This window comes from Maylandia zebra, linkage group LG14 (assembly GCF_041146795.1).
Source record: "Maylandia zebra isolate NMK-2024a linkage group LG14, Mzebra_GT3a, whole genome shotgun sequence".
NCBI classification, from domain to species: Eukaryota; Metazoa; Chordata; class Actinopteri; order Cichliformes; family Cichlidae; genus Maylandia; species Maylandia zebra.
Window position 1 is genome coordinate 5,156,566 of NC_135180.1, and position 26,034 is coordinate 5,182,599.

Here is a 26,034-nt window from a genome sequence, read left to right on the forward strand (position 1 = left end):
ACATAGTACTTGTTTTAATCATTTCTGATAGATTCAGTTGGTAAATTTAATGAGTATTTCTCAGACAAACAGTTAATCATGGTGTTCAACAGGGTTCTGTGCAAGGATCGATAGTTTTCTTATTACCTTATTTAATACTATCAGAAAACACCACATACATGTAAGTTGCTATTCAATTATACCCAGTTATCTTTATAAATTCATCTATAAATCCCAGATGGCACAAAAAAAAAAACTACAAGGATGCTCTAAGGCCATAAAGGTCTTAATGATGTTTAACTCTGGACACTGAAATTAGGACAAAACTGAAATTATCATATTTGGCATCTAGAATTCTCAGAAAGAGTGCCTAACCAGATACTTACAGTAAATGGCATTACCATGGCATCTTGTACTGCTTGAGGAAGCCTGTAGTCGTTTTGACCAATAAAGTGTCCTTTAAATGATAATAATAATAATAATAATAATAATAATAATAATAATAATTAAGACTGACTTCTTTCATGAGCACCATAATGCCAAAATCAGAAACATGTGTCAGAGGATGTTTCTGGTTTATAAATTCTAGGCTGGACTATTCAACTTCCTTGTCACTAGGGTGTCCAAAAATTTCACCGGGTGAAAAAAGATTATAAGATTAGAACACTGATTATGACCTTTCCATGGAAAGGTGACTGGACTCACAGACCAAAATGCAACAATAGCCTGGTCTGGCTTCGAAACATTTTAGGGGGTTAGATATTTTATTTGAGTGACAAGAAGATAAGTGGTGCAATATTGGGCATGGTTCTATGAAGTAGCATTTCTATGGCCCAAATATGGGATTCATAGCTGCTGGAATGCAGTCATATTACTTCTCGTGTTAATTTGTTGCACATTCAATAATCAATTGTACAATGCCTGCTAGCCCAGTATTCCACTGTTATATTACTTCTGAATTTACATCTGTCTGCATGAACAGAACATTATCAGCCTTTCAAAAGGATGTCAACTGTTCCACCAGAGGCAATATAATACTAGACCTGATAGGGTTTAAAGCGTCAGGTTGACAACCAGGATAGAGGCCAAATGAAGTTAAAAAAAATTGTTAAAAGGTTTAATACAGGCTGTCTGTCCAGAACATTCCTCTGCACTGTCTAACAGGCACTGGCACAATGTCGCTCTCTCTGTACTGTCTGGCAGGTGTTCCAGTCAACAACAATGACACTACCACTACCACTAGTTGAGCAGCTTAAGACAAGTTGCTTGCATCGACAGCACCATTTCCTCCACATCTGTCTCATCATCAGCTACAAACAGTGCATCTTTCATGCCGTTGAATGCTCAACAATAAAACAATGCTAATCCACCATACCGTTACTGACAGCAGGTTGGACTTCCTTTGAAGGGTCCAAGGTGCATGTGGAGGATGTGGACTGAAAGATGGTCAGAAACAGCAAGGTTCAGGCATTTCAGATTGGAAGTGGCAGTGTTGGTGGAGAAAACTAGATCCAGCGTGTTACCTATTATGAGTGTTTTAATGTCACCCTGGCTGTGCCAACACAGCTCCAGGTTATCTTCATCTACCGCCCCCATAAAGTTTGTACTGTGGTCATGTCATAGTTGTCTGAGATTTTCACCTCTCTTTGCTCTTTGTCTCCAGCCTCACTCCTAATTGGTGACTTAAACATTTACTGTATGTCGACTCCAGTAGGTCTTTGTCCGCCAATGACACTTCTGTGACTTCTGGACTCTCTCTTTCACATAGTATATTAAAAGGATCATCAGTTACCTCTGAGTTAGGTGGGACTTTTTATGTCTTTGCACGGTTTTCGTAAGTGCATGCGCGAGGTCAAAAATTGGCTCGCAGGTAACTCTCTCATCCTAAATGACAGGAAAACTGAAATCATCGTGTATGACAGTAGTATTCCTAGTGGCCAACTCTGTGGTGCCTCTGGTTCCTTTGATAGTTTCCTCACCGACACTCTTAGTGACCTGGGGGGGTTTTTGGATAGCTCTTTTAATCTCAACAAGTGTCTTCTGTTGTCAAAACTTGCTTCCATCAATTGCGTCTTATTAGCAAGGCCAGACATTATGTCCCGCATAGAGACCTGGAAAAGCTTATCCACGCCTTTGTGAAATTTAGGTTGGATTATTGCAACTCCCTTTACTTTGGTCTTAACTCTACTCTTCTCCATAGACTGCAAATTGTTCAGAATGCGGCCGCTCGTCTCCTTACTGGTAGTGGGCGGCGTGTCTCTATCACCCCTGTCCTTGCCGACTTGCATTGGCTTCCCGTTAAGTATCGCATTCAATTCAAAATCCTGCTGCTCACCTTACAAGTTATTAACAATATAGCGCCAAGTAAGATCATCTTCTCAGTCACTTTTGGTACAGCCGAGATCCCGGCTGAAGACTATAGAGGTGACCGAGCGTTTGCCTTGGCTGCACCCGTTCTATGGAATAACATCCCCATTGTTATCCACGAGTCTGATTCCATTCAATCCTTCAAATTGTGGTTAAAAACCCACTTATTTAGCCTCGCCTTTTCTACCATTTAATGCTTGTTTGTTAGTTAGTTTAATGCTTATTTCTATCTTCGGTCTATTCTTAACTATTTTAATCATTTTTTACATTTTTGACTGTTTTATCCTTTACACATATTGTCATTTTATGCTTTTATATGCATTTCTTTTGCTTCTGTGTTTTTAATGCCATTTAACCTGCTAGCATGTTTGGTACTTTGCCATAGCTTTCATCCTTCCCTGTTACTTCATCTTACCCTCTTGTTAAGCACTTTCGTACACCACTGGTTTTTAAATGTGCTATATAAATAAAGTTTGTTGCTATTGTTGTTGTTGTTGTTGTCACACGCTGGATCTAGTTATCTCCTCCGACACTACCACTTCCAATCTGAAGTGCTTGAACCTTGCTGTTTCTGACTATCTTGGTGTGTACTTTTCTGTTATTGTTCCTGTACCTAGGCTGCGCACTTAATGTACCATTGCATACCATACAGGAAGTTTAAGGCTGTCAGTACATTGGCCCTGAACAATCTGATCGCAAACCACTTGGCTTCAGACCCACCCATCAACATGGTTGACACACTTGTTAACCATTATAATGCGGCCATATCTAGCAGCCTCAACTGTCTTGTCCCCCATAAAACTCGGGCCGCCTCTTTTACCTTCCCTGCCTCGTGGTTCACCTCGCATCTCTGTGACCTAAAGACCACTGGCCACCGACTTGAGAGGCTCTACAAAAGGTCTGATCTCACTGTCCACCTTGAGGCATATAAAGACCATGTGAGGTCCTATTAAGCAGCTCTCTCAGGCCAAGACTCATTATTACTCTTCCCTCACTCACCAACAGCAAAATCATCCCAGATTGGTGTTCTCCACCATCAACCAACTACTTCACCCCATTAATCCACCTCTCTTTTCAGGTGCCACTGACCTCTGCAATAAGTTTTTGGACTTTTTCCAAGAAAAATTAACTCCATTCATCAATAGCTTCTGGCACCTGCACATCAATTTCAGGACGGCATTCCCCGTAGCACATCTAACTCCATGCTACTTCTCCTCTTTTTTGTCTGTGAATTATTCCCAGGTCACCAAGTGGGTCTTTCAGTCCACATCCTCCACATGCACCCTGGACCCCATGCAGACAACATTGGTCAGAGCATGTCTACCTGCTCTGTGCCCTCTTACAGTTGACATCAACTGTTCGCTGGAGTCAGGAGTGGTACCCTCCAGCTTCAAGCCACCTCAGTGACTCCTATCAAGGTGTCCAGGGCAGTGACAGTTTGCATTACCTTGAACAGTTTATTGGAGTTAAACCCAGAGATTTGGTAAGAAGTTGCCAGCACATAAATCCTCAGGAAGCCTACAGTGAGGCCAGAAGTTTGCTGTTTAATCATTATAGTAAAGAAATGAGAAGTGCAACTGCCAACATGAACCAAGCATTCAACTAGCCACACATTAAACCAGATGATGGAAAGGCTCTTCGTAGCTATTCCCTGTTTCTCAGTGGTTGTAACAAGACATCAGTCACCTACAAAAGATTGAGAACTCCACTAATCTCAGAGTTATTGTGTCGAAGCTGCCATATAAAATGAGAGAAATGTGCAGTTCTGCCTTTGACATTCAAGAAACAAGTAGAAGGAGAGTAAAGTGTACAGATCTGATCAGATTCATAAACAGACAAGCGAAAACAGCTGCAGATCCTTTGTTTGGCACCATTAAGGATGCTGATGAAGCAAAATCATATGTAAATGTGAGAATGAACAGAGCACCCTGGCCAAAGGGAAGCAGATTTGCAGTGTATCACAAGGTGCAAATGAAAAGCCACCTTAAATTAGCAAAAACTCCTCTTTTCATACTAGTAGTGGCTTCCAAAAGCCATGTATATACTGTATATGTGTATATACAGTATATACTATACGATATTCTATACTGTGAAAAACAGCGTCCTTTCACAGAATGTCAAAATGTCAAAATCATTAGATAAATACAGAAAAAATCAAACAGGTAATGAGTATGGATGTTACAGAAGTGCATTAAAATCCACTAAACAAGCTCATCTCTCACTATTCAGAGTGGGAACGTCTCAAAAGGGCAGTTTTCTGGCTGATGACGTTTGAACAGCTGCTTTGTGGCTTCCAGTCGGCATTAGAGCGAGATGGCTGACTAAACCTGAACTCCTGATAGTAGAGCAGAATTTCCCCCTTCCTCTCCTGTTGCTACTTCAATTATTAAACTGATCAATGATCAACTGATCGTCTTTTCTGTCTGAAGTCCCGTCTCTCTTGTTTGTTTATCTCCCACTTTGCGCCAGAAAGAGGAAACCAGCAGATGTCGCGCTAAACAACGGCAGCACGTTTAAGCTTGATCAGCTGTTGTTAGAATTTATTTAATATTACTTTCTAGTATCAGCTGATGTTTGCTGGAGCCACAGCTGTAAAGCTGCTGGTCATGATATCGGTTTGGTTATCTGGTGAGAGGGAAACATGAAGATGAAACCAGGAGATGTCCTTACTGAATCATCAGAGCTGTGATGGAGAAACAGGTTTAACTTTTAGGTGACATGAATGAGTTGAAGGCAAGTTATGAACTGCTTCTGAGAGACAAATAACATAGCTGTGCGTGTTCATGGAGCTTGCATTTTCACCTGCTGGACATCACTACCTGACAAGTTATACTTGCGCCTATACTCTGAGACCTGTGTCTCTGAGTGGGAGACCTGATATCACATTAACGTGTATCCTTGTATTAACAAACATGCCATATTGGCCCAGTTTATTTTTCTTATCATAGTTGTGAGAAGACCATAAATAGCATTTGGATTTTCTGTTGTACAGTTCATTTGCTGTTATGGAGTTCTTGTTATGGATAAAAAGTGTCCTTTTTTCGTTTCAAAATAGCTGATAACTATTCGCTGATAGCTGCCAACATATGTGAACAAATATAATACACACTATATAGAACAACTTTATAGTAACTGTTGATATAGAGCGTTATTAAATTTATTGCTAATGCAATCATATGGCACATTGACTTTTGAGGAAATTTTAGGTGGCACTCGTTATCAGAAAGGTTGCCTACCCCTGCTGTAATGTAATCGGCCTACAAATGCAGCCTCCGAAGGATGCAGCCCCTAAATTTGGACACAGCTACGATACCAGAGACTGCTTCTTCTTCTTTAGCGTTCATTGGCAGCCTGCATCCTTGTACATGCATTGCTGCCATCTTCCGTTTCAGTGCGTTATTACACTCTTCAATCCTACTACTTATTCCTGTGTCTTTCAGGATTTTACAAAACTTCAAACGACGAGTCAACTATTAAATTAGTCTAGTTGCAATTAGTGACTAGTCGACTACTTCAGACATACATGCAGCGAAAACCTGACTAATTCTTTAAACGTACCTGAACAATAGGCTCGCCAACGGTGGCATCCTCTGACACCACTGCAGTGTAGACACTGCGGCTAAACATGGGTGGATTGTCATTTACATCTGTTAGGTCTATGTTCACAGTAGTAACGGCACTCAAAGAGGGCGTGCCACCATCACGAGCCTCTACTGTCAGGAAGTAATCTCTGCAGGTCTCATAATCAAGAGGCTGGGCAACTAAAATGGCACCTGAATAAGAGAAAGGGAAAGGGGAAGAGAAGATAATTATAGACATTTGTAATGGGTTGGAATTTCAAAATGTTAACAAACTGGGAGATTATAAATTGCTTTACTAATCATATTGACTCCTTAAAGCAATAAGCGAAATTTGCCTTTTCACACAACACTTCATTTATTTTATTCTATACCTACAATCGATAACGAATCACTCTTACACACCTCCAAATGCACTGACCAGTTGGAGGTCTTGTGCGGATTGTGAGAGGCTGGGAAATGCCTTATAGAGATTGGATCACCTGCTCTACTTTCTGAGCTCATATTGTTGCTATAAATACTTACCATCATTATATAGTTTATACAGCCTTCTATTTAAAATCCTTAAATAGAAGGCATTTAAACATTTGGTAAATTCTAGAAGGACATGTGTACCATAATTAAGTATTTTTTATCCATCCCTTTCTGCCACGTATCCAAGTTTGGGTCACAGGGGGCAGCAGTCTAAATATAGAAGTCCCTTACCCCGGCCAACTCTTCCAACTTCCACATCAAGTCACTTCCAAGCCAGCTGACAGATCATTTGTCTCCAGTAAGCCCTGGGTTAGGGTAACCCTAAGTAGGACATGCCTGAAACACACCACCTACCAGGTGTCAATGAGGCATTCTTATGCTCAAACCAGCTCAACTGGCTCCTTTCGAAATGGAGGAGCGGTGGCTTACATAAAGTCATTCTCGAATCACCTCCTTTAGTTTTGGGTAGATCAACCACGTTTTTCATGATCATCCTCACCCAATGAGCCAAGATCTTGAATGGAGCTCCAGACCAAGGGCAATGGCAAGGAAAAATAATTGAATTGATAATGAAAAATATTACAAGATAAAGAAGATGAAGATAAAGAAGATTAAAAAATATTTGAAATATGCAACCATATGTTCTGGACACTCGGGTAAAGAGAGGGGCTGAGCTGTCAACTGATCACCACCTGGTGGTGAGTTGGATCAGGTGGCGGGGGAGGACGCTGGACAGACCTGGTGCACCTAAACGCGTAGTGAGGGTGTGCTGGGAACGTCTAGCAGAAGCCCCAGTCCACGATATCTTCAACGCACACCTCCGGCAGAGCTTCAACAGCATTCCGAGGGAGACTGGGGACATTGAGTCCGAATGGACCATGTTCAGTGTCTCCATTGCCGAAGCTGCTGCATTTAGCTGCGGCCGCAAGGTGGTTGGTGCCTGCCGTGGTGGTAATCCCCGAACCAAATGGTGGACACCAGAGGTGAAGGGAGCCACCAGGCTGAAGAAGGGGTCCTATCGGGCTTGGTTAGCCTGTGGGACTCCGGAGGCAGCCGACAGGTATCAACAGACCAAGCGGAATGCGGCTCAGGCAGTGGCTGAAGCAAAAACTCGGGTGTGGGAGGAGTTCGGAGAGGCCATGGAAAAAGACTTTCGGACTGCCTCGAAGAGATTCTGGCAAATCGTCACGCGTCTCAGGAGCGGAAAGTGGTGCTCTACCTGCACTGTGTATAGTGCTGGCGGAGCGCTGCTGACGTTGACTGAGAAAATTGTCAGGCAGTGGAAGGAATACTTCGAGGACCTCCTTAATCCCACTGACACGTCTTCCGAGGGGGAAGCAGAGTCTGGGGATGAGGGGAATGACCCGCCAATTTCCGGGGGCGAGATCACTGAGGCAGTTAAACAACTCCTTGGTGGCAGAGCCCCTGGTGTTGATGAGGTCCACCCCGAGTTCCTGAAGGCTCTGGACGTTGTAGGGCTGTCCTGGTTGACACGCCTCTGCAATGTTGCGTGGAGATCAGGGGCAGTACCTGTGGACTGGCAGACCGGGGTGGTGGTCCCCATCTTTAAGAAGGGGGACCGGAGGGTGTGTTCCAACTACAGGGGGATCACACTCCTCAGCCTCCCTGGGAAAGTCTATGCCAGGGTGCTGGAAAGGAGAGTTCGTCCGCTAGTCGAACCTCGGATACAGGAGGAACAATGCGGTTTTCGTCCTGGGCGCGGAACACTGGACCAGCTCTTTATCCTCTCGAGGATACTTGAGGGTGCAGGGGAGTTTGCCCAACCAGTCTACATGTGTTTTGTGGACTTGGAGAAGGCATTCGACCGTGTCCCTCGGGGTGTCCTGTGGGAGATGTTGCGGGAGTATGGGGTGTCTGGCCCATTGCTACGGGCCATTCGATCCCTAACCAAGAGCTTGGTTCGCATTGCCGGCAATAAGTTGGACTCGTTCCCGGTGGGTGATGGGCTCCGCCAGGGCTGCCCTTTGTCTCCGGTTCTGTTCATAATTTTTATGGACAGGATTTCTAGGCGCAGCCAAGTGGCGGAGGGCTTTCGCTTTGGTGGCCTCAGAATCTCATCTCTGATTTTTGCGGATGATGTGGTTCTGTTGGCTTCATCGGGTGAGGGCCTCCAACTCGCACTGGAACGGTTCGCAGCCGAGTGTGAAGCAGCGGGAATGAGGATCAACACCTCCAAATCTGAGGCCATGGTTCTCAGCCAGAAAAGGGTGGAGTGCCCACTCCAGGTCAGGGATGAGTTCCTGCCCCAAGTGGAGGAGTTCAAGTATCTCGGGGTCTTGTTCACGAGTGATGGGAGAAGGGAGCCGGAGATCGACAGACGGATTGGGGCTGCAGCTGCAGTAATGCAGACGCTGCACCGGTCCGTCGTGGTGAAGAGGGAGCTGAGTGTAAAAGCGAGGCTCTCAATTTACCGGTCGATCTACGTCCCTACCCTCACCTATGGCCACGAGCTGTGGGTAGTGACCGAAAGAACGAGATCGCGGATACAAGCGGCAGAAATGAGCTTCCTCCGAAGGGTGGCTGGCCTCTCCCTTAGAGATAGGGTGAGAAGTTCGGCCATCCGGGAGGGGCTCAGAGTAGAGCCGCTGCTGCTCCACATCGAAAGGAGCCAGCTGAGGTGGTTCGGGCATCTGACAAGGATGCCCCCTGGGCGCCTCCTGGGTGAGGTGTTCCAGGCATGTCCCACCGGGAGGAGGCCCCGGGGCAGACCCAGGACACGCTGGAGAGATTATATCTCTCGGCTGGCCTGGGAACGCCTTGGTGTTCCCCCGGATAAGCTGGAGGAGGTGGCTGGGGAAAGGGAGGTCTGGGCCTCTTTGCTTAGGCTGCTGCCCCGTGACCCGGCCTCGGATAAAGCGGATGAAGATGGATGGATGGATGGAACCTTTTTTTTTACTTTTGCTTTTCTTTTTAATGAGGATATTTCAAAAATGCTGGGGTGCAGGAATCAAAGCAAAGGATACAAACAGACTGAACAAACTCATCAGGAAGGCCGAGTCTCTTGTTGGCATAAAGCTCGCCACCCTGGAGGAGGTGATCAGTAACAGAATGCTGACAAGACTGCTGGCAATCATGGACAATGAAACCCACCCCATCCATAACACACTGGACGACTTGAAGAGCAGTTTCAGCAATAGGTTCCTTCAACCTTGCTGTCTGATGGAACGTTACAGGAGATCATTCCTTCCTGCTGTTATCAGACTCTATAATTCTTCCACTTGGGTCAGACCCACACATGTGGAACAGAATTAATCAAACTTTAATGCACCGTGTCACTTTTTAATACCACTACATAGTTGCACAAATAGTTGTCCTTTTATATTCATAGTTATACCTATATCTCAATATTTATCCATTTATCTTAGTCTTTATCCATTATAACTCATTTTATATGAGTGCTTGTTGTTTGTTGTATATTTGCTGCTATGACAACTCAAAGAGCGATTCAGAAGACCCCTATGAAAAGACCATCGTAGGAACAGTTCACCCTGCCCGGGATAGGGTTACCGGGGCCTCGCCCTGGAGCCAGGCCCAGGGAGGGTGCCCGAGAGCAAGCGTCTGGTGGCCGGGACTTGGTCCATGGGGCCTGGTCGGGCACAGCCGAAAAAAGGGACATGGGCCCATCTTCCTGCAGGCCCACCACCCGCAGGAGGCACCGTCGGGTCGGGTTCAATGTGAGCCGGACGGCGGCCAGGAGCGGAGGTCCTGACAGACCGAACCCTGGCTACCAAGACTGGCAACTGGGACATGGAATGGGGAAGGAGCCTGAGCTAGTGCATGAGGTTGAGAGGTACTGGCTAGATATATACGGGCTCACCTAAATGCATGGCCTGGGCTCTGGAACCAGCCTCTTGGATAGAAGCTGGGCTCTGTCTCAGTCTGGAGTTGCCCATGGTGAGAGGCGGCGGGCCGGGGTGGGTATCTCTGTATCCCCTCAGCTTGCTGCTGGTATGTTGGGGTTTCTCCCAGTGGATGAGAGGGTTTGTTCCCTTCGCCTTCGGGTCAGGGAATGGGTCCTGACCGTCGTCTGTGCTTATACGCCAAGCGGCAGTTCAGAGTACCCAGCCTTCTTGGAGTCCCTGGGTGGGGCACTGGAGGGTGCTCCTCATAGGGACTCCGTTGTCCTACTGGGAGACTTCAATGCTCATGTGGGCAATGACAGCAAGATCTGGAAGGGTGTGATTGGGAGGAACGGCCTCCCGGATCTGAACCAGAGCAGTGTTTTGTTATTGGACTTCTGTGCAAACCACAGTTTGGCCATAACGAACACCATGTTCGAACATAAGAGTGTCCATAAGTGTACGTGGCACCAGGACACTCTAGGCCACAGGTCAATGATCAATTTTGTAATCGTATCACCAGACCTGAGGCCATATGCTTTAGACAACTGGGTAAAGAGATGGGCTGAGCTGTCAACTGATCACCACCTGGTGGTGAGTTGGATCAGGACACAGGACACAGCACAGGACAGACCTGGTGTGCCTAAATGTAAAGTGAGGGTGTGCTGGGAACGCCTAGCAGAGGCTCCGGTCCGCAAGATCTTCAACTCACACCTCTGGCAGAGCTTCAACAGCATTCCGAGGGAGACTGGGGACATGGAGTCCGAATGGACCATGTTCAGCATCTCCATTGCCGAAGCTGCTGCACTGAGCTGCGGCCACAAGGTAGTTGGTGCCTGTCATGGTGATATTCCCCGAACCAAATGGTGGACACCAGAGGTAAGGGGAGCCTCCAAGTTGAGGAAGGAGTCCTGAGGCAGCTGATAGGTACCGACAGGCCAAGCGGAATGCGGCGCGGTCGGTGGCTGAAGCAAAAACTTGGGTGTGGGAGGAGTTTGGAGAGGCCATGGAGAAAGACTTTCGGACTGCCTCGAAGAAATTCTGGCAAACTGTCAGGCGACTCAAGAGGGGAAAGCGGTGCTCTACCTGCACTGTGTATTGTGTGGATGGAGTGCTGCTGACTTCGACTGAGAAAAATGTCAGGCGGTGGAAGGAATACTTCGAGGACCTCCTCAATCCCACTGGCACGTCTTCTGTGGTGGAAGTAGAGTCTTGGGATGAAGGGGATGACCCGCCAATCTCTGGGGGCGAGGTCACTGAGGCAGTTAAACAACTCCTTGGTGGCAGAGCCCCTGGGGTGGACGAGGTCCACCCCGAGTTCCTGAAGGCTCTGGATGTTGTAGGACTGTCTTGGTTGACATGTCTCTATATTGTTGCATGGAGATCAGGGGCTGTACTACTGGACTGGCAGACCGGGGTGGTGGTCCCCATCTTTAAGAAAGGGGACCAGAGGGTGTGTTCCAACTACAGGGGAATCACACTCCTCAGCCTCCCTGGGAAAGTCTATGCCAGGGTGCTGGAGAGTCCGCTGGAAACAGCTGGTGGAATTTTTTTAAGAGCATTGGTTAGAGGAGAGAGAAAGTTAAGTAAATATTCAGCTAGAACATTTACTAGAAGTGCTGCTCCTGTACAGTGTACTGTATAGCAGATCAACAGAGTGGGAGGGAATAGAAAGATAGGAATAAATAGGAAGCAACAGGACTCGTCCAAAATTATGGCCTTTCTTGTGACTAAATTAATTACAGACCACTTACTTATAGCAAAACTCTTGGGGAAGATGCTCTGTCCTCATTTTCCTGAAGTATTATGTCAGAACAACATCTCTGAAATTCTGAATTTCAGTCATGCTTTAGACATTATCATAGTACTGAGAATGTACTTATGAGGTTTACAAATGAACTACTAATATAGATGAATGCTCTATTTTTGTACTACTTAACCTATTGCAATATTTTATACAATAAACTATCAAACTTTGATAGAGAAACTGCAGCTCCAACCACTCCTGTATCAACCAGTGTACAGTCTTAGATCCGAAGGCAGAAACCTGCTAACTGTTGCCACCTAACACGTAAACCAATTTGCCATTAGAGCTCCTCAGTTGTGGAATGGGAATGGCCTGCCTAACCTCAACTCATAAGTGAATTATCTAAAGCTTTTTAAAAACAAATAAAGTTGAAGTTTATCTGTCTCTCTCTCTATCTCAAATAATGCATATATATATATATATATATATATATATATATATATTAGGGGTGCAACGATACACAAAATTCACGGTTCGGTTCGATACTTTGGTGTCACGGTTCAATATTTTGTCGATACAAAAAAAAAATGTTCATGCCTTTTTAATTTGTCATTTATTAAAATTATAAATATATATTTTAACTCAAAAGTACAGTTTTTAAATTTAATATGGATTTTACATGGACGTCCATATAAAAGGCACTGTTTTTGTCCGCTAGAGTGGGATTTTCACGGCACATTCTGCACCAAATCTCTGTGCGTTCATCATTTGTTTGAAGCCAGCTCACCTCCTGCAACCACTTTTTCGAGAATATGCGCTTCTTTTGTGGTTCGGACTCCTTCTGACATTTCTTTGGAGGTGGAGGAACACCAAAGTAATTGCTTAAAGGAGCTTCTTCGACATCTTTAAGAGTTCTAAACAAATGTCTGTCCTCCTCCAGAAAATCCTATGTACGCAAAAACGCGTTGCAACTTCTTATCTTGTGCACGTTTTTTATTTTGACAGCGAATGCGCACCTGTGGACTTTCCCGAGCACTGTGTCGATCTGAGAAAGCAAGACCGAGACAACGAGACCAAGACAAGACCGAGGGATACGAGACCAAAAGAAGACCAAGACCAAAGTCTGTCGAGACCAAAAGAAGACCAAGACCAAAGTCCGTCGAGACCAAGACCACATAAAAGTGGTCTCGAGACATCCAACTCTAGTTGGACCATTATTTATTTTTCAACAGGACAAACCCCAAACACATCTCCAGGTTGTGTAAGGGCTGTTTAACCAAGGAGAGTGATGGAGTGCTCTGCTAGGCTTCACAGTCACCTGACGTAAACCCCATCATCCCAAACCAAATGGTTTGGGATGATGGGCTTTAAGCCAGATGGTTTGGGATGACGGACTCCAAAGTAAAGGCAAAAGGACCAACAAGTTGTCAGCATCTCTGGAAAGTCCTCAAGATTGTTGGAAAACCATTTCAGGTAACTACCTCATGTAGCTTATCAAGAGAATGCCATGAGTATGCAAAGCAGTAATTAAAGCAAAGGGTGGCTATTTTGAAGAACCTAAAATATATAACATGTTTTGTTTTTTACTCACTAAAACTGGAACCACATTAAATTAGAATTGTATCTTATTCTGATTTTAAGATTAGACTTGAGTGCTGCATAAATAGTTTAATTGATTTCTTATTTTTATCCTTTGATTGTTCTTTTTTCATTGTTTCTGAAAAGCACTTTGTAACCCTGGTTTTTAAAAGTGCAGTACAAATAAACTATCATTATTATTATTATTGTTATAATTACAATATTGATGGGCAATTTGTATGGCCAAGTCTTGATATTCACTGATCATGAACATTCTACCTTATGATGAAAATCTGTGAGAGATTTTTAATGGCCCTAAGAACAACAGATAATGTTGTGAGTCAACATAGCATAGTGAAAGCTGATAGAGATCAAGTTAGAGAAAGATACAGATATATAACATCTTAGAAACTGTAAGAGCAATGAAAAGCACAGACTAATACTGTAACACCTACACAAAGTGAGAGGGTGTCCCTCACTCACCAGTGAGTGGATGAATGTGGAACTTTCCGTGCTCATTCCCTGATCGGATACTGTAAGTAATCTCAGCATTAGTCCCGATGTCCTTGCTGGCAGCGTAAACTCTCAGAACTTCAGTACCTACTCCCACATCTTCTGGCACAGATGCCAACTGATCACGTCGCTCAAACACAGGTGGATTGTCATTGATGTCCAGGACAGTAATTGTGACATTGACCAGTGAGTAGAGTGGGAGTGGTGAGCCTTGATCAGATGCACAAACTGTTATCTGATAAAATGGCTGGATTTCACGGTCGAGAACTCTTTCCAGGACCACGATGCCTGAGTATTTGTCGATAGAGAAAAATCCTCCTGCAGAGTCAGCCAGGGAATAGATCACCATACGCCCCGGACCTACAGCAATGTCAAAAGAAAAGGGTGAAGCTTTGGGCCTCAGTACACTGAAAACAACACGTTTGCCAGTGCTTGGATTTGTCTTCTTACCAAATGTTGTTATCTTTTGTAGGAGACGATATGAGATTTATACCCAGTTATAAAAATTTTTTTTACTAGTGGCCTGACATAAAACCTCTATAAAACTCTATTAACTATTAGACTGAATATTTTAAGCACTTCAAAATTTGTATACAATTAGTTTAACTTCTTTTTAGTACTACAGTATATTAGGTAAGCTTTTATATTAACATTTCCCTGTTACTATTTTTCTCTAAAAGAACTGTTTGATTTTGCATTAGCTTCTTTCACTTCATGCAGGTTTTGAATTAACATGTCTGGAAATGTCTGATAAACAGGGCTGCACATAAGTGGTCCGCAGGTACACATTTGCTGTCAAAATAAAAGACGCGCACCAGACAAGAAGCTGGAACGTGGATTTGCGTAAATAAGATGTTCTGGAGGAGGATAGACATTTGTTCAGAACTCTTAAAGATGTCGATATTTTGAAGATGTAAGCAATTACTTTGCTTACGGAATTTCTCGGAATTTCCGGGAATACGCGCTTCTTTTGCGGTGGAGGAACACCAAAGTAATTGCTTGTGGAGCTTGCTTCTTCGACAGCTTTAAGACTTCTGAACAAATGTCTGTCCTCCTCCAGAACATCTTATGTACACAAACGCGCGTTCCAACTTCTTATCTGGTGCGAGTCTTTTATTTTGACAGCGAATGTGCACCTGAGGACCACTTATGTGCAGCCCTGCTGAAAAAAATATTTCAGAATGTTTTTTCCTTAAAGGTTGTCTCCTTGTGAAATGATTTGTGCCTTCCAGCACTCATGCTATTTTCACACTGCTTCATGAAAGGAAGTTCATAACAGTCCACAAGCAAGGACCTCTGTGTCAATCTAATCCAACTTTCATTTTCAGCATGACCAAACTCTTCCTCGTGGTTCAAACCCAGACATCAGGTCGCAAGCATGATGTGCATCATGCTTAATGACATTTTTTGTGTTTTTGTGAGAATTCCGGGGAGTGATCCAAAAGGAGTGCTGGAAAGTTTGAGCACTTCAGAAAGAGCCAAATTTCAATTAGGTATGTTGTGTACCTCATTTATATTAAATACTGCTAATTTTTTTTGATGTGGCTCAATTAGTTGCACCTTGAGTAATTGGTTTCTTGTGATGCAGATTAGCAATGGAAGCAGTACTTGTAGTAGTGATAATATAAACAGTTGCCTAGTGTATCACCTTCATCAGGGTCTATGGCCTGGATACGTGTAAGTAGGGCTTTGGTGACTGTGTCTTCATAGACGCTGGTGGTGTACCGAGACTGGGTGAAAATAGGTGGATTGTCATTCACATCAGTTACTGTCAGATACACCACAGCATGGCACCACCGCCCACCACCATCAGTAGCCTGGGCAACCAGTTGATAACTAGGTGTCATCTCACGGTCCAGAGGCACAGATGACTTGATCTCACCTGGACAGGTTTAAAACAAGATATGAAACATTGTGATGGAGCCAAACGGGGGGATGACATTTGGCTTGTGTATGATTAAGTTGCGATTCATGCTAATTCAGAGAAAAAGTGTGTATTTAAAGTAGGTCTGCATCCATACCACTGTCTGGGTCAATAGTGAAGTCTTGGGATCCAGGACCATGTAGAGAGTACTGAATCCAAGCACTGATACCCATATCAGCATCTGTAGCTCCAACCCTCAACAAAACACTAGTGACTGGGAGGTCCTCTGGAATGTAGGCAGTATACATAACCTGCAGTCACACACACACACACACACACACACACACACACACACACACACACACACACTAGTTATGCCAAATCAGTTACGTAGAAAAACAAAACAAAACAATACACAACTTTATTTCTCACCTTGTCACAGATTGGGCTGTTGTCATTGGTGTCTACCACTGTCACTTCTACTGTTGCTTGGGAAACAAACAATCCATCACTAGCTGTGACGTTGATGTTGTATAGGTTGCATTCTTCCCTGTCGAGTGGGCCCTTTACATACATCTTCCACTCACCCTGGACCAGACCCAGGGCAAATACACCACGATAGTTCCCACCTGGGCGGCACACACAATTAAATACAGGATCAGTCAAGAAATTAGTTAAGTATGGCTGTGAATCCATTTGTAAAATCTGAAGTGCAGTAAGGTCATTTTTAGTTTTCACTGTGGCTGAAGGCAAAGTTCAAAGTCAAAACCTGTATATTCTAAGTCAAGTTCAAATTTTAAACTATATTTAAAGTTCAAAATGGGCATAAACATCACCATTCTTAATTTCATTTGAAATGTTTTGACACAGAGTAAAGTCAATTAAATAAATTTTTAAAAATTGTCATTAGTGTTATCCATACAGTAATTTGTCATTTCTGTGCAAAATAATGAGCATGTTGCTGTGGCAGGGTGTGTTTTGTGGCTCAGCTACAGGGGAGGGGCAGAGCAGTGGGTTCAGGGGACAGTGATGTGGAAGGCTGCCTGGCACAGGCTGAGATCCATCATGCTAACCATGCCTTCCCTATTTCAGTAGCTGCTGAGGCCCAGAAGAGGTATGTGAGGTTTGGAGTGGAGAACAGTGGGCTGGAGCCCACTGGAAAGTGTACAGTCACAGAAGTATATACATATGTGAGAGTAAAATAAAAATCAGTTTGCCAAATAAACCTGTGTGGAATCATCGGGTCCTTTATATAAAGTCTTTATCGCTGAGTGTAAGATACACAAGTTGTCTGTCTGGTAGCTTGAACTACTATTACTTCAGACTTTGCATCGTGTGACTATCTGACATCATACTGTTGCTGATTTTTAAAAACTGTTTTGTTTTGTTTTCTTTGTTTTTCAGTTTATTTAACTTTTTTTGGCTGTCCTGCCTGGCTGCTTCGGAAATTAGAATTATGATCTGAACTGCACTGTTGTGTATCTTGGTTTTCAGGACAGGCAGAAGCTTGTAAGAGAAACAAACACCTGGAACACAAGAATTCGAAAATGCAATCAACAATCTTATTCTGATATTGGTGTATGTGTGTGCGAATGTGATAGAGGAAAAAGAGCAAGATTGTCAAGTTCAAGTGTGTGTGTGTGTCTTTGTCATTAAATGTACTTAGAAATTAGTGAGGGAAGTGACGGGAAAAGGTAAGCGACCTATGTTGTAGGTGACGTCAGACGCTGGAGATTTGGCGGAAAAAAAGCGTAGAATTTAACAAAGTTTCTTTAAGCTTCAGTATTGCCAAATAAACTAATCAATTGTCATATAACTAACAACATCTGTCCTATCATGTCTAACACCCTGGAGGACAACGGGGAGAGTTTAGACGCTTTAGTAATGAAGAAGGCTCAGAGTGCATCTTCCCCAGCCAAAATTGAGACACCGTCATCGAAGAGATGTCGCCTGGCAGACTCCCCCGGTACAACATTGCCTGCCGGTGTTCTTGGAATCCATCCTACCTGGCAAACCATCCTACCCGTTGTTTCTGCGCATGCGCACAGTGGCAAATTGTCCTACCTTTGTGAATATTAGCTAGAAAAATACTCTGACCGGTAAAATTAACTGCCAAACCAACCTACCTTTGTGAATGTCACCTACAAGCAGTGTTGGTCAAGTTACTTGAAAAAAGTAATCAGTAACTAATTACTGATTACTTCCCTAAAAAAGTAATCCCGTTACTTTACTGATTACTTATTTTCAAAAGTAATTAATTACTTAGTTACTTAGTTACTTTTTAAAAATACGATTTACAACCTGAATAGGTGACAAAGCGATAGATCTTTCAGCCCAATTCTACTTTTTCTGCATAATCCATCATACAAAATGTAATAATACGGAAAAGTCTCTTTTTAAAACTTGTTTTATTAGTTTTAACCTTTTAACTTTATGCATCAAGCAAAAATTTAATTATATGCAACATTCTCTGACTGGAAGAAATTTATCTAACATTTAAACTTATTTTCTGCACATTCCAGCACATAAAATATTTTTTTGTGTGCGTGTTTACACTCACTCTTTCAAATAGATGCAAGTAAAACAGAACAGAAAATAAATAACATCAAAGACTAGCGCTCCTGTTGCTCTGTTTTCACCTGTAAAGCAGGAGTGGCGTAGGCGGAGGTTTACCCTGGTGCAGGTGTGCCGCAGCGGTCAGTGGAAGAATCCGCGAGTTTCTCTGTGAGTTTCCCATTACGTCATAGCGCACTCGGTGCTTGCTTGGAAGTTTAGGGGGGGTTTTTCGCTGTAAAAAGAAGTTTTCTTCCCACGCACAACGGACACTAATGTTTTTGTCACTTTTTATGGAATCAAACTCAAAGTAAGGTCAGTACTTCCACGCTTTAAACGCTGCACGCTCATACTCTCTCCCGCACTCATATGATCCATTGTTGATCTGCACACAGCTGTTGTCACGAACGTCGCACTCGCTTACGTCACTGTCATGAGACATTCTCGCAAAAAAAAAAAAATCACGATTTTAGTAATGCTGGGCAGACACTGTGCGATTTTTGGCCCATTTTGAGCCGATTTTTGAGTCGTGCGACCGTTTTGGCGATCGGCCCGATTTTGGCCTTCATCATGCGTCGTGCATCGTGTATTATACGTGGGGTAACGAGAAGGGATTGACACCTCACGACGAGCTCCCGATCATCAATCGCTTGGTCGTGAGGGTGTCACCGCAGTTTCTCACACTGCGCACGCGCAAACACAAATGTCAGCGAAAAAGACGGCGCAGCACGGCAGTGCAGCGTGTGATCTGGACACAAGCGATGGAGGCACAACTTGTAGAACTTTGGAAAGCTCATCCGAGCCTTTTTGATGTGGCCTCACAAAATTATCACGACCACAACAACCGTGAAAATAGTTGGATCTACACTGCTGCTCAATCACAGCTGCCTGATCAATGTTTTTCATTAGCAATTTAGCAAAGTTGATGGCAGTGATGTGCGTGTCTGTGTGAGTGAAAGACAGAGGGGGAGAGCGCGACAGGTTTTCTGTTATAACCTTCATTTTTATGGACGCACTCAGGATCTAATGTTCATTAGATTAACCACACTTATACAGACTGTATATAACAACCAACTCTAAAATGTTTGTTCACAGAGAAAAGACACAGGCAGACTACTCTAACGACATGTGATGTTACAACACTAGTGAAATATTAGTGTCATTTCATTCATTTCAAAGGTTTATTTGCATGACGCACAAACAGACACAATTGAAAGGTACAAATGTATTGTGCATGAAACGAATTCAAACGTGCTGCAGATGTGTGTCACAAGTTGAGCTGGCTGTAGGCTGTGGCACTTGGCCAGAGGTGGCACTGGTTGATTCGAGTCCATGTTAGCGCACACAAAGTAAACTGCTCGCTTTAGTTGTGAAGCAATCACGCTGAAACCGGAGAAATAAAACGTGCGAGGGGAACAATAACGACGACAAGAGTCTACCGATCGTTTACTCGTGCTGTCCTGTGAACAACATCGGCGTGGTGTTAATTGTTTGCTGTTTTCGCGATCGCGTCGCGCATGACGATATCACCAGGTAAACTCGCCACATTTTTAAACATTTTGTCGTTCAACAGCATCAAGACTGACGGAGTGTGTTTGAGATAACCTCACAAGTGTCACAGATGACACATTTGGCGTTTTTTTTGCCGGTTTGTCAGTAGCAGCTCCTGAAACGCAAGACTGCCACACATCTGTTCGACCAACGCCAGTTGATCTAAACGCCAGTAGATCTAAACGCCAGTAGATCTGGAACACCGGCTCTGCGTGGACGGACAGCTCTACCGTGACACCGGCACCACTCCGTGGTTATATTGACTGCACTCCAGATAAGAACCCGCTACACTCTTTTCTTATTCATTCACACTTTCTCCTTTAACATGAGTTTAACCTTGTAATATCAGTATGATGTCATAGCCGATATAACACCGTCACCCTCCGTCATTGCTTTAATTGGAATGTTTCTGTTTCTTTTTTTTTTTTTGTCGCTCACTGTTCTCATGGTTTTTTTCCTTCTCTTTTCTTTCACTGCTGTGATCGCCTACTTCCCCACTCACCTATAAACACCCTCTATTTCTGCATATTCACACACCACGATCACGCAAAAAACATGCGCTCAACGGCAGCACATTTACAACAGCCTCACAGCACACACAGACTTATAGGACACACACGCAAGCCACGCTTGTTCATATTAGTGAATATACACACACATAGTCAGACTTATGGAGCCTCTCACCACACATTTTGTTTTCTCTTTCTATTTACAAACAAGTGATGTCTCCACATTTTCTTCGTCTAAACGAAACACCCAGCGTACATCATTAGACATACACACACAATTATGGGCACACTAAGGTTTGTCACATGGAATGTAAATAGAGCTGGTACCAGAGAAAAAATGTTAAAGATATTTAACCAGCTTAAAAAACTACAGGCAGATGTTGTTTTATTATAAGAGACTCACAGACCTGTCACAGGTTTAAACAAACTTAAAACACCTGAGTTTCCTAATGTGTTTGCAGCCTGTTATAATTCTAGACAAAGGGGAGTAGCAATTTTTATACATAAAAATGTTAATTTTATAGTACTCGATACAGTTATAGATCCAGAGAGTAGATTCCTTATTATTAAATTATCAGTATTTAACAAAAAGCTATGTATTGTAAGTATATATGGTCCAAATGTTGATGAATCCTCATTCTTCCACGGATTTTTTAGTGCACTCTATGATGATTTGATTGCACACTTGATTGCACACTTATTCTTGGAGACGACCTCAACCTTGGACTAAATGAAGAAATGGATAGGCCCAACACAACAGGAACTAAGCGCAATTGGCAGTCCACAAATATAATCGAACAGTATATGAGCAACTTTGGCCTTTGCGATGCATAGCGCTCCCTTCACTCCAACAGTAAGGAATATTCTTTCTTCTCACATGTCCATCACTCCTACTCTGGTCTAGATTATTTCCTAGTCAGCAGCTCACTGCTGAGTGATATTTCAGACACTGAGATTCACCCTATAGCTGTCAGTGATCATGCTCCTGTATCTTTAACACTAATACATAAGAAGAACGCTACACCAAGTAAAAACTGGAGATTCAATACATCGCTGCTCAAAGATGAAGACTTTATTAAATATTTTAAAGAGTGGACTTCATATTTAGACTTTAATGACACTCCCGGAACATCGGCTTCTGTTCTATGGGAAGCAGGGTAAGCTGTGATGAGAGGTAAAATAATTTCTTTCTCCATCCATCCATCCATTCGCTACCGCTTATCCTTTTCAGGGTCGCGGGGGGCGCTGGAGCCAATCCCAGCTGTCATAGGGCGAGAGGCGGGGTACACCCTGGACAGGTCACCAGTCTGTCGCAGGGCTAACACACAAGGACAGACAACCATTCGCACTCACGTGCCACACCTAGTGGCAAATTGCCACACCTAGTGGCAATTTGGATTATCCAATTAACCTATCCCCACAAACTGCATGTCTTTGGACGGTGGGAGGAAGCCGGAGTACCCGGAGGGAACCCACGCAGACACGGGGAGAACATGCAAACTCCACACAGAAAGAACCCGGCCTGATGGTGGAATTGGACTCAGGACCTTCTTGCTGTGCGGCAACAGTGCTAACCACCGTGCTGCCCTATAATTTCTTTCTCATCACACAAAAAGAAAGAATAAAACAAAAATATTAAGGAACTAGAAAAAAATAAATAAATAAAAAACAACTATATGTGCTGATAAAGATTTATCTGGAAACACAATATATGACCCTGGAAGAATAAACAACATTTTTAGGGATTTCTATGAAACTCTATATTCACCACAAATAAACCCATCTAAAAATGAAATTGATCAGTTTCTTGACAACGTAACTCTTCCAAAATTACTAGACAGTCAAGCAATGGCACTGGATTCGCCACTGACGCCAGGTGAACTCCAGGAAGCCCTGGTAAGTATGCCCAATAATAAGGCTCCAGGTTCAGATGGCTACCCTGCAGAATTCTACAAAGAATTCTGGACAATTTTGGCACCAGTATTCCACGGAATGTTGCAGGAAATCAAGGAAAGTGGCAGACTACCACCAAATATGAATTCTGCCAACATTAGTCTCCTGCTAAAACCAGGCAAAGACCCTTTATTTCCCTCAAGCTATCGTCCAATATCCCTTATAAATGCAGACCTCAAAATAATCTGCAAAGCCCTCTCAAAAAGATTAGAGAAGATAACCCCCTTTTTAATTCATCCTGACCAAACTGGTTTCATAAAAGGTAGGCACTCATCAACAAATGCACGTAGATTACTTAATTTAATAGACTACCCATACAGTAAAAACATTGAAACCACAATATTATCTCTAGATGCAGAAAAAGCGTTTCACAGAGTTAACTGGAAATTTTTATTCGCAACTTTACACAAATTTGGTTTTGGAAACTCTTTCATAAACTGGCTAAGAATATTATATAATTCACCAACAGCTTGTGTCAGAACAAATGACCAGACATCCTCCAGTTTCTGTCTCCTGAGGGGCACCAGACAGGGATGCCCACTCTCCCCCTCACTTTTTGCAATTTTTATCGAAACACTAGCAGCAGCATTTAGACAGGTTACAACAATTAAGGGCATAAAATGTAAGAACGTAGAACATAAAATCAGTCTCTATGCGGATGATTTGTTGCTTTTTCTCCAAAACTCACAAACCAACCTTTATTAGAGTAATTACCTCAGAAACTGGTTTTCAAGAGTTTCAGATTATTCAATTAACTGGTCAAAATCTACAGTTCTTCCAATTAACTGCTCCTTCCATAATTCTTCTTCTGCCCCACTACAATCTGGAAATATTAAATATTTAGGTATTAATGTCTCTCCTAAGCTTTCAGACTTAACTAAATTAAACCACATCCCACTTCTAAAGAAAGTAGAAGGCGATCTGACTAGATGGAAATCTCTACCCATATCACTCATGGGAAGGGTCGCCACTATAAAAATGATGATCTTGCCAAAAATAAATTACTTATTTTTAATGATCCCGAACAAACCATCACAAGATTGGTTCAGATCTCTGGATTCGCATATGGGCTGCCCTTGCTAGCAAGAAGTTCTGTGTGTTTCTCTTCTCTGAGTCTCTACTGAAGAAGTGCTTTAGAGTATATCTCTTAACACTATCCCTCAGTCATGTCTGTCCCGTCTGTAACAACTGAAAATAAAATAAAATAAATAATAACAACAAAGGTCGATCAAATGGACCAATACGGCAAGGTCGTGATGATCCATTTGGCAAAGTAAATCCACTGGATATCCTTGTTGGTCTTCAGACAACAATTCTGACGGCTAAAAAACCAAATGGGACAGACGAAAAAAAAGAAAAAAAGAAATTAGGGTGGGAAACTGCAAAAATGCCCCACCAGAGCAAGAGGCAGAGATGGGCCATCAGCAGCCCTCAACGGTAGGGAAGATTTGGGACCACACATCTCGGCGATACCATGCCAGCAGGAGGAGGGAGCCCAACTCCACCAGAGGTGGTCATTAATTTATTTAACCTTCATTGAGACTCAATGTCTCATTTACAAGAGAGACAAACAAAATAAAATAACAATAAAACAATAAAATAGGAATAAAATGACAAAAATAAAAATTATCTCATGTTTAAACAGTTACTGGAAAAACAAGAACAAATTCACAATTATGATTTCACAAAGGCATTTGTACATCTTTTAAACTCTGCAAGTGAAATCTACTGAGAGAGCTGTAAGTCTTTCTGTAATGTAATCCATGGAAACGGGGCAGAAAAGAAGAATGTCTTCTTTCCGAGTTCTGTACGAACTGATGCAACGCTCAATGTAATTAAGTCTTGAGACCACAAACTATGACTAAAATCTTTAAGTAACATGTAATAGGAGGGCAGTAAACCACAAATAGCAAGGCCAATAAGGACCAGTCAACCAGATAGAGTCCAAAAGATGGAGAGAATGAGCAGAGCTAGTTAGGAGGGGTAAAAAGGTGGTAGCAAGATGCCTTTTCCTTGGAGTGAAAGTGAAACACAAATTAGCAATGATTTTGGAAAAAAGAAAAAAGTTTATTTAACAGATGAGCAATATGTAGCTTACAGGAAAGATTATCACCAATCACAAACACCCAAGTATTTGTATGAGGTCACAGGTTCAATAGAAATGCCGGGTACAAGAGAGTGAAGTACTGCAGACATGCACTTTCTATTTCAGAACAACATGACCTTGGTTTTATTTGTATTTAAAACCAGTCAGAGCTGACACAGCTGTGACTGTATACAATCAAAAGCTAGCTGTGACTGTTCAGAAACCATCTTGATGGTATGAGCATTTGCCCTCCTAATGGAGGCATTGAACCAATTACAAAACTTACGAAAACATAGCCAATCGTCATTAGTCAGACTTTCTCGCAGTAGCCCACGTCTGGTTGCTCTTATGTAGGAGAATGGCCAATGGAAATATCTCCATGCTAAATTGGAATTGTAATACGACCCCAGTTAAATCACCCACAAACCTATTTGGCATACTAGTTTAAAAAAGTGTTAATAAGAGATGATTTATCTGGTGATTTGGGATTAAGGCTTTGAATATTTTGTTTAAAGTTTAAAGATAAACAGTGTGCCATGCATATAAAGTTTCTGGGAAACAAACAACTATAAGAACTAGTATTAAAGGCTGACAACAGAGAGAATGACAATGCTATCAGCTGTTGTTTGTGGGTTTATTTCTGACTTTTACAGTTTGATGCAGAGAATATCAAGTAAAGTTAGAGGCCACTTGTTTTTAAAGTTGTGTAAGGAATGGAGCGTGTGGAAGAGGATCCAAAGGCAGATTATGTTAAACAAAAAAAACCTGATACTTCTATAGCACCATTCTATTCAGTTGAAAATTTAAACCATTTTCTACTGCAGACCTTACTCAGCCAGTCACACCTACATTCACACAGCACATTTATCATCTACACCTAAACGCATACTTTCTTGTGCTCATATGCCAAGTAGAGGCAATGGGCTCAGTATCTTGCCCGAGGTTACTTGAGTGTGTGGATTCCACCATTGGTAGATAACCCTCTCTATCACATGACCCACAGTTGCCCTTATGAAGCTTCCATATATATTTTATTGTAATGGTTGGATGTGACAGTGTAGTTGATGTGGGTTACAAAAGCTTTTCAACACAATCTAACCAGTGTCACTCAGGGAGAAAACACAGGAAATGTCAGTAATCACATCCAGTATAAAGTATGTAAGATTTGGCAGTGCTCTAGCTGACATTGTGATTTATAGTACTGGAGCTCCAGAAAGGGCTGCACTGTTTCAATTCCTGTTCACTTATTACACTTCAGACTTTCAGTACACCTCCAGGACCTCCTCTACAGAAATATTCAGATGATTATGCAGTAGGTTGAAAATATGTGTGATATGCAGGAGGAGAGTATTAGTAGAAGATTTTGTGGAATGGTCAGAGATATATCATCTGCTTTTGAATGGGTATAAGACCAGAGAAAGA

The 26,034-nt window shown here is 42.8% G+C and overlaps 1 protein-coding gene across 6 annotated transcripts in view; it reads right to left on the bottom strand.

Moving 5' to 3' along the window:
* The window catches only part of fat3a (FAT atypical cadherin 3a), a 178,326-nt gene that overhangs the window by 42,676 nt on the left and 109,616 nt on the right, over positions 1-26,034 (bottom strand). For all 6 annotated transcript variants that reach the window (XM_076892138.1, XM_014411446.3, XM_014411444.3 and 3 more), the window contains 5 exons: positions 16,393-16,589; positions 16,118-16,271; positions 15,745-15,978; positions 14,067-14,456; positions 5,905-6,119 (listed from right to left, as the gene is read on the bottom strand). In XM_076892138.1, coding sequence (XP_076748253.1) covers positions 5,905-6,119; positions 14,067-14,456; positions 15,745-15,978; positions 16,118-16,271; positions 16,393-16,589 — 1,190 coding nt within the window. The remainder of the gene's footprint in view (positions 1-5,904; positions 6,120-14,066; positions 14,457-15,744; positions 15,979-16,117; positions 16,272-16,392; positions 16,590-26,034) is intronic.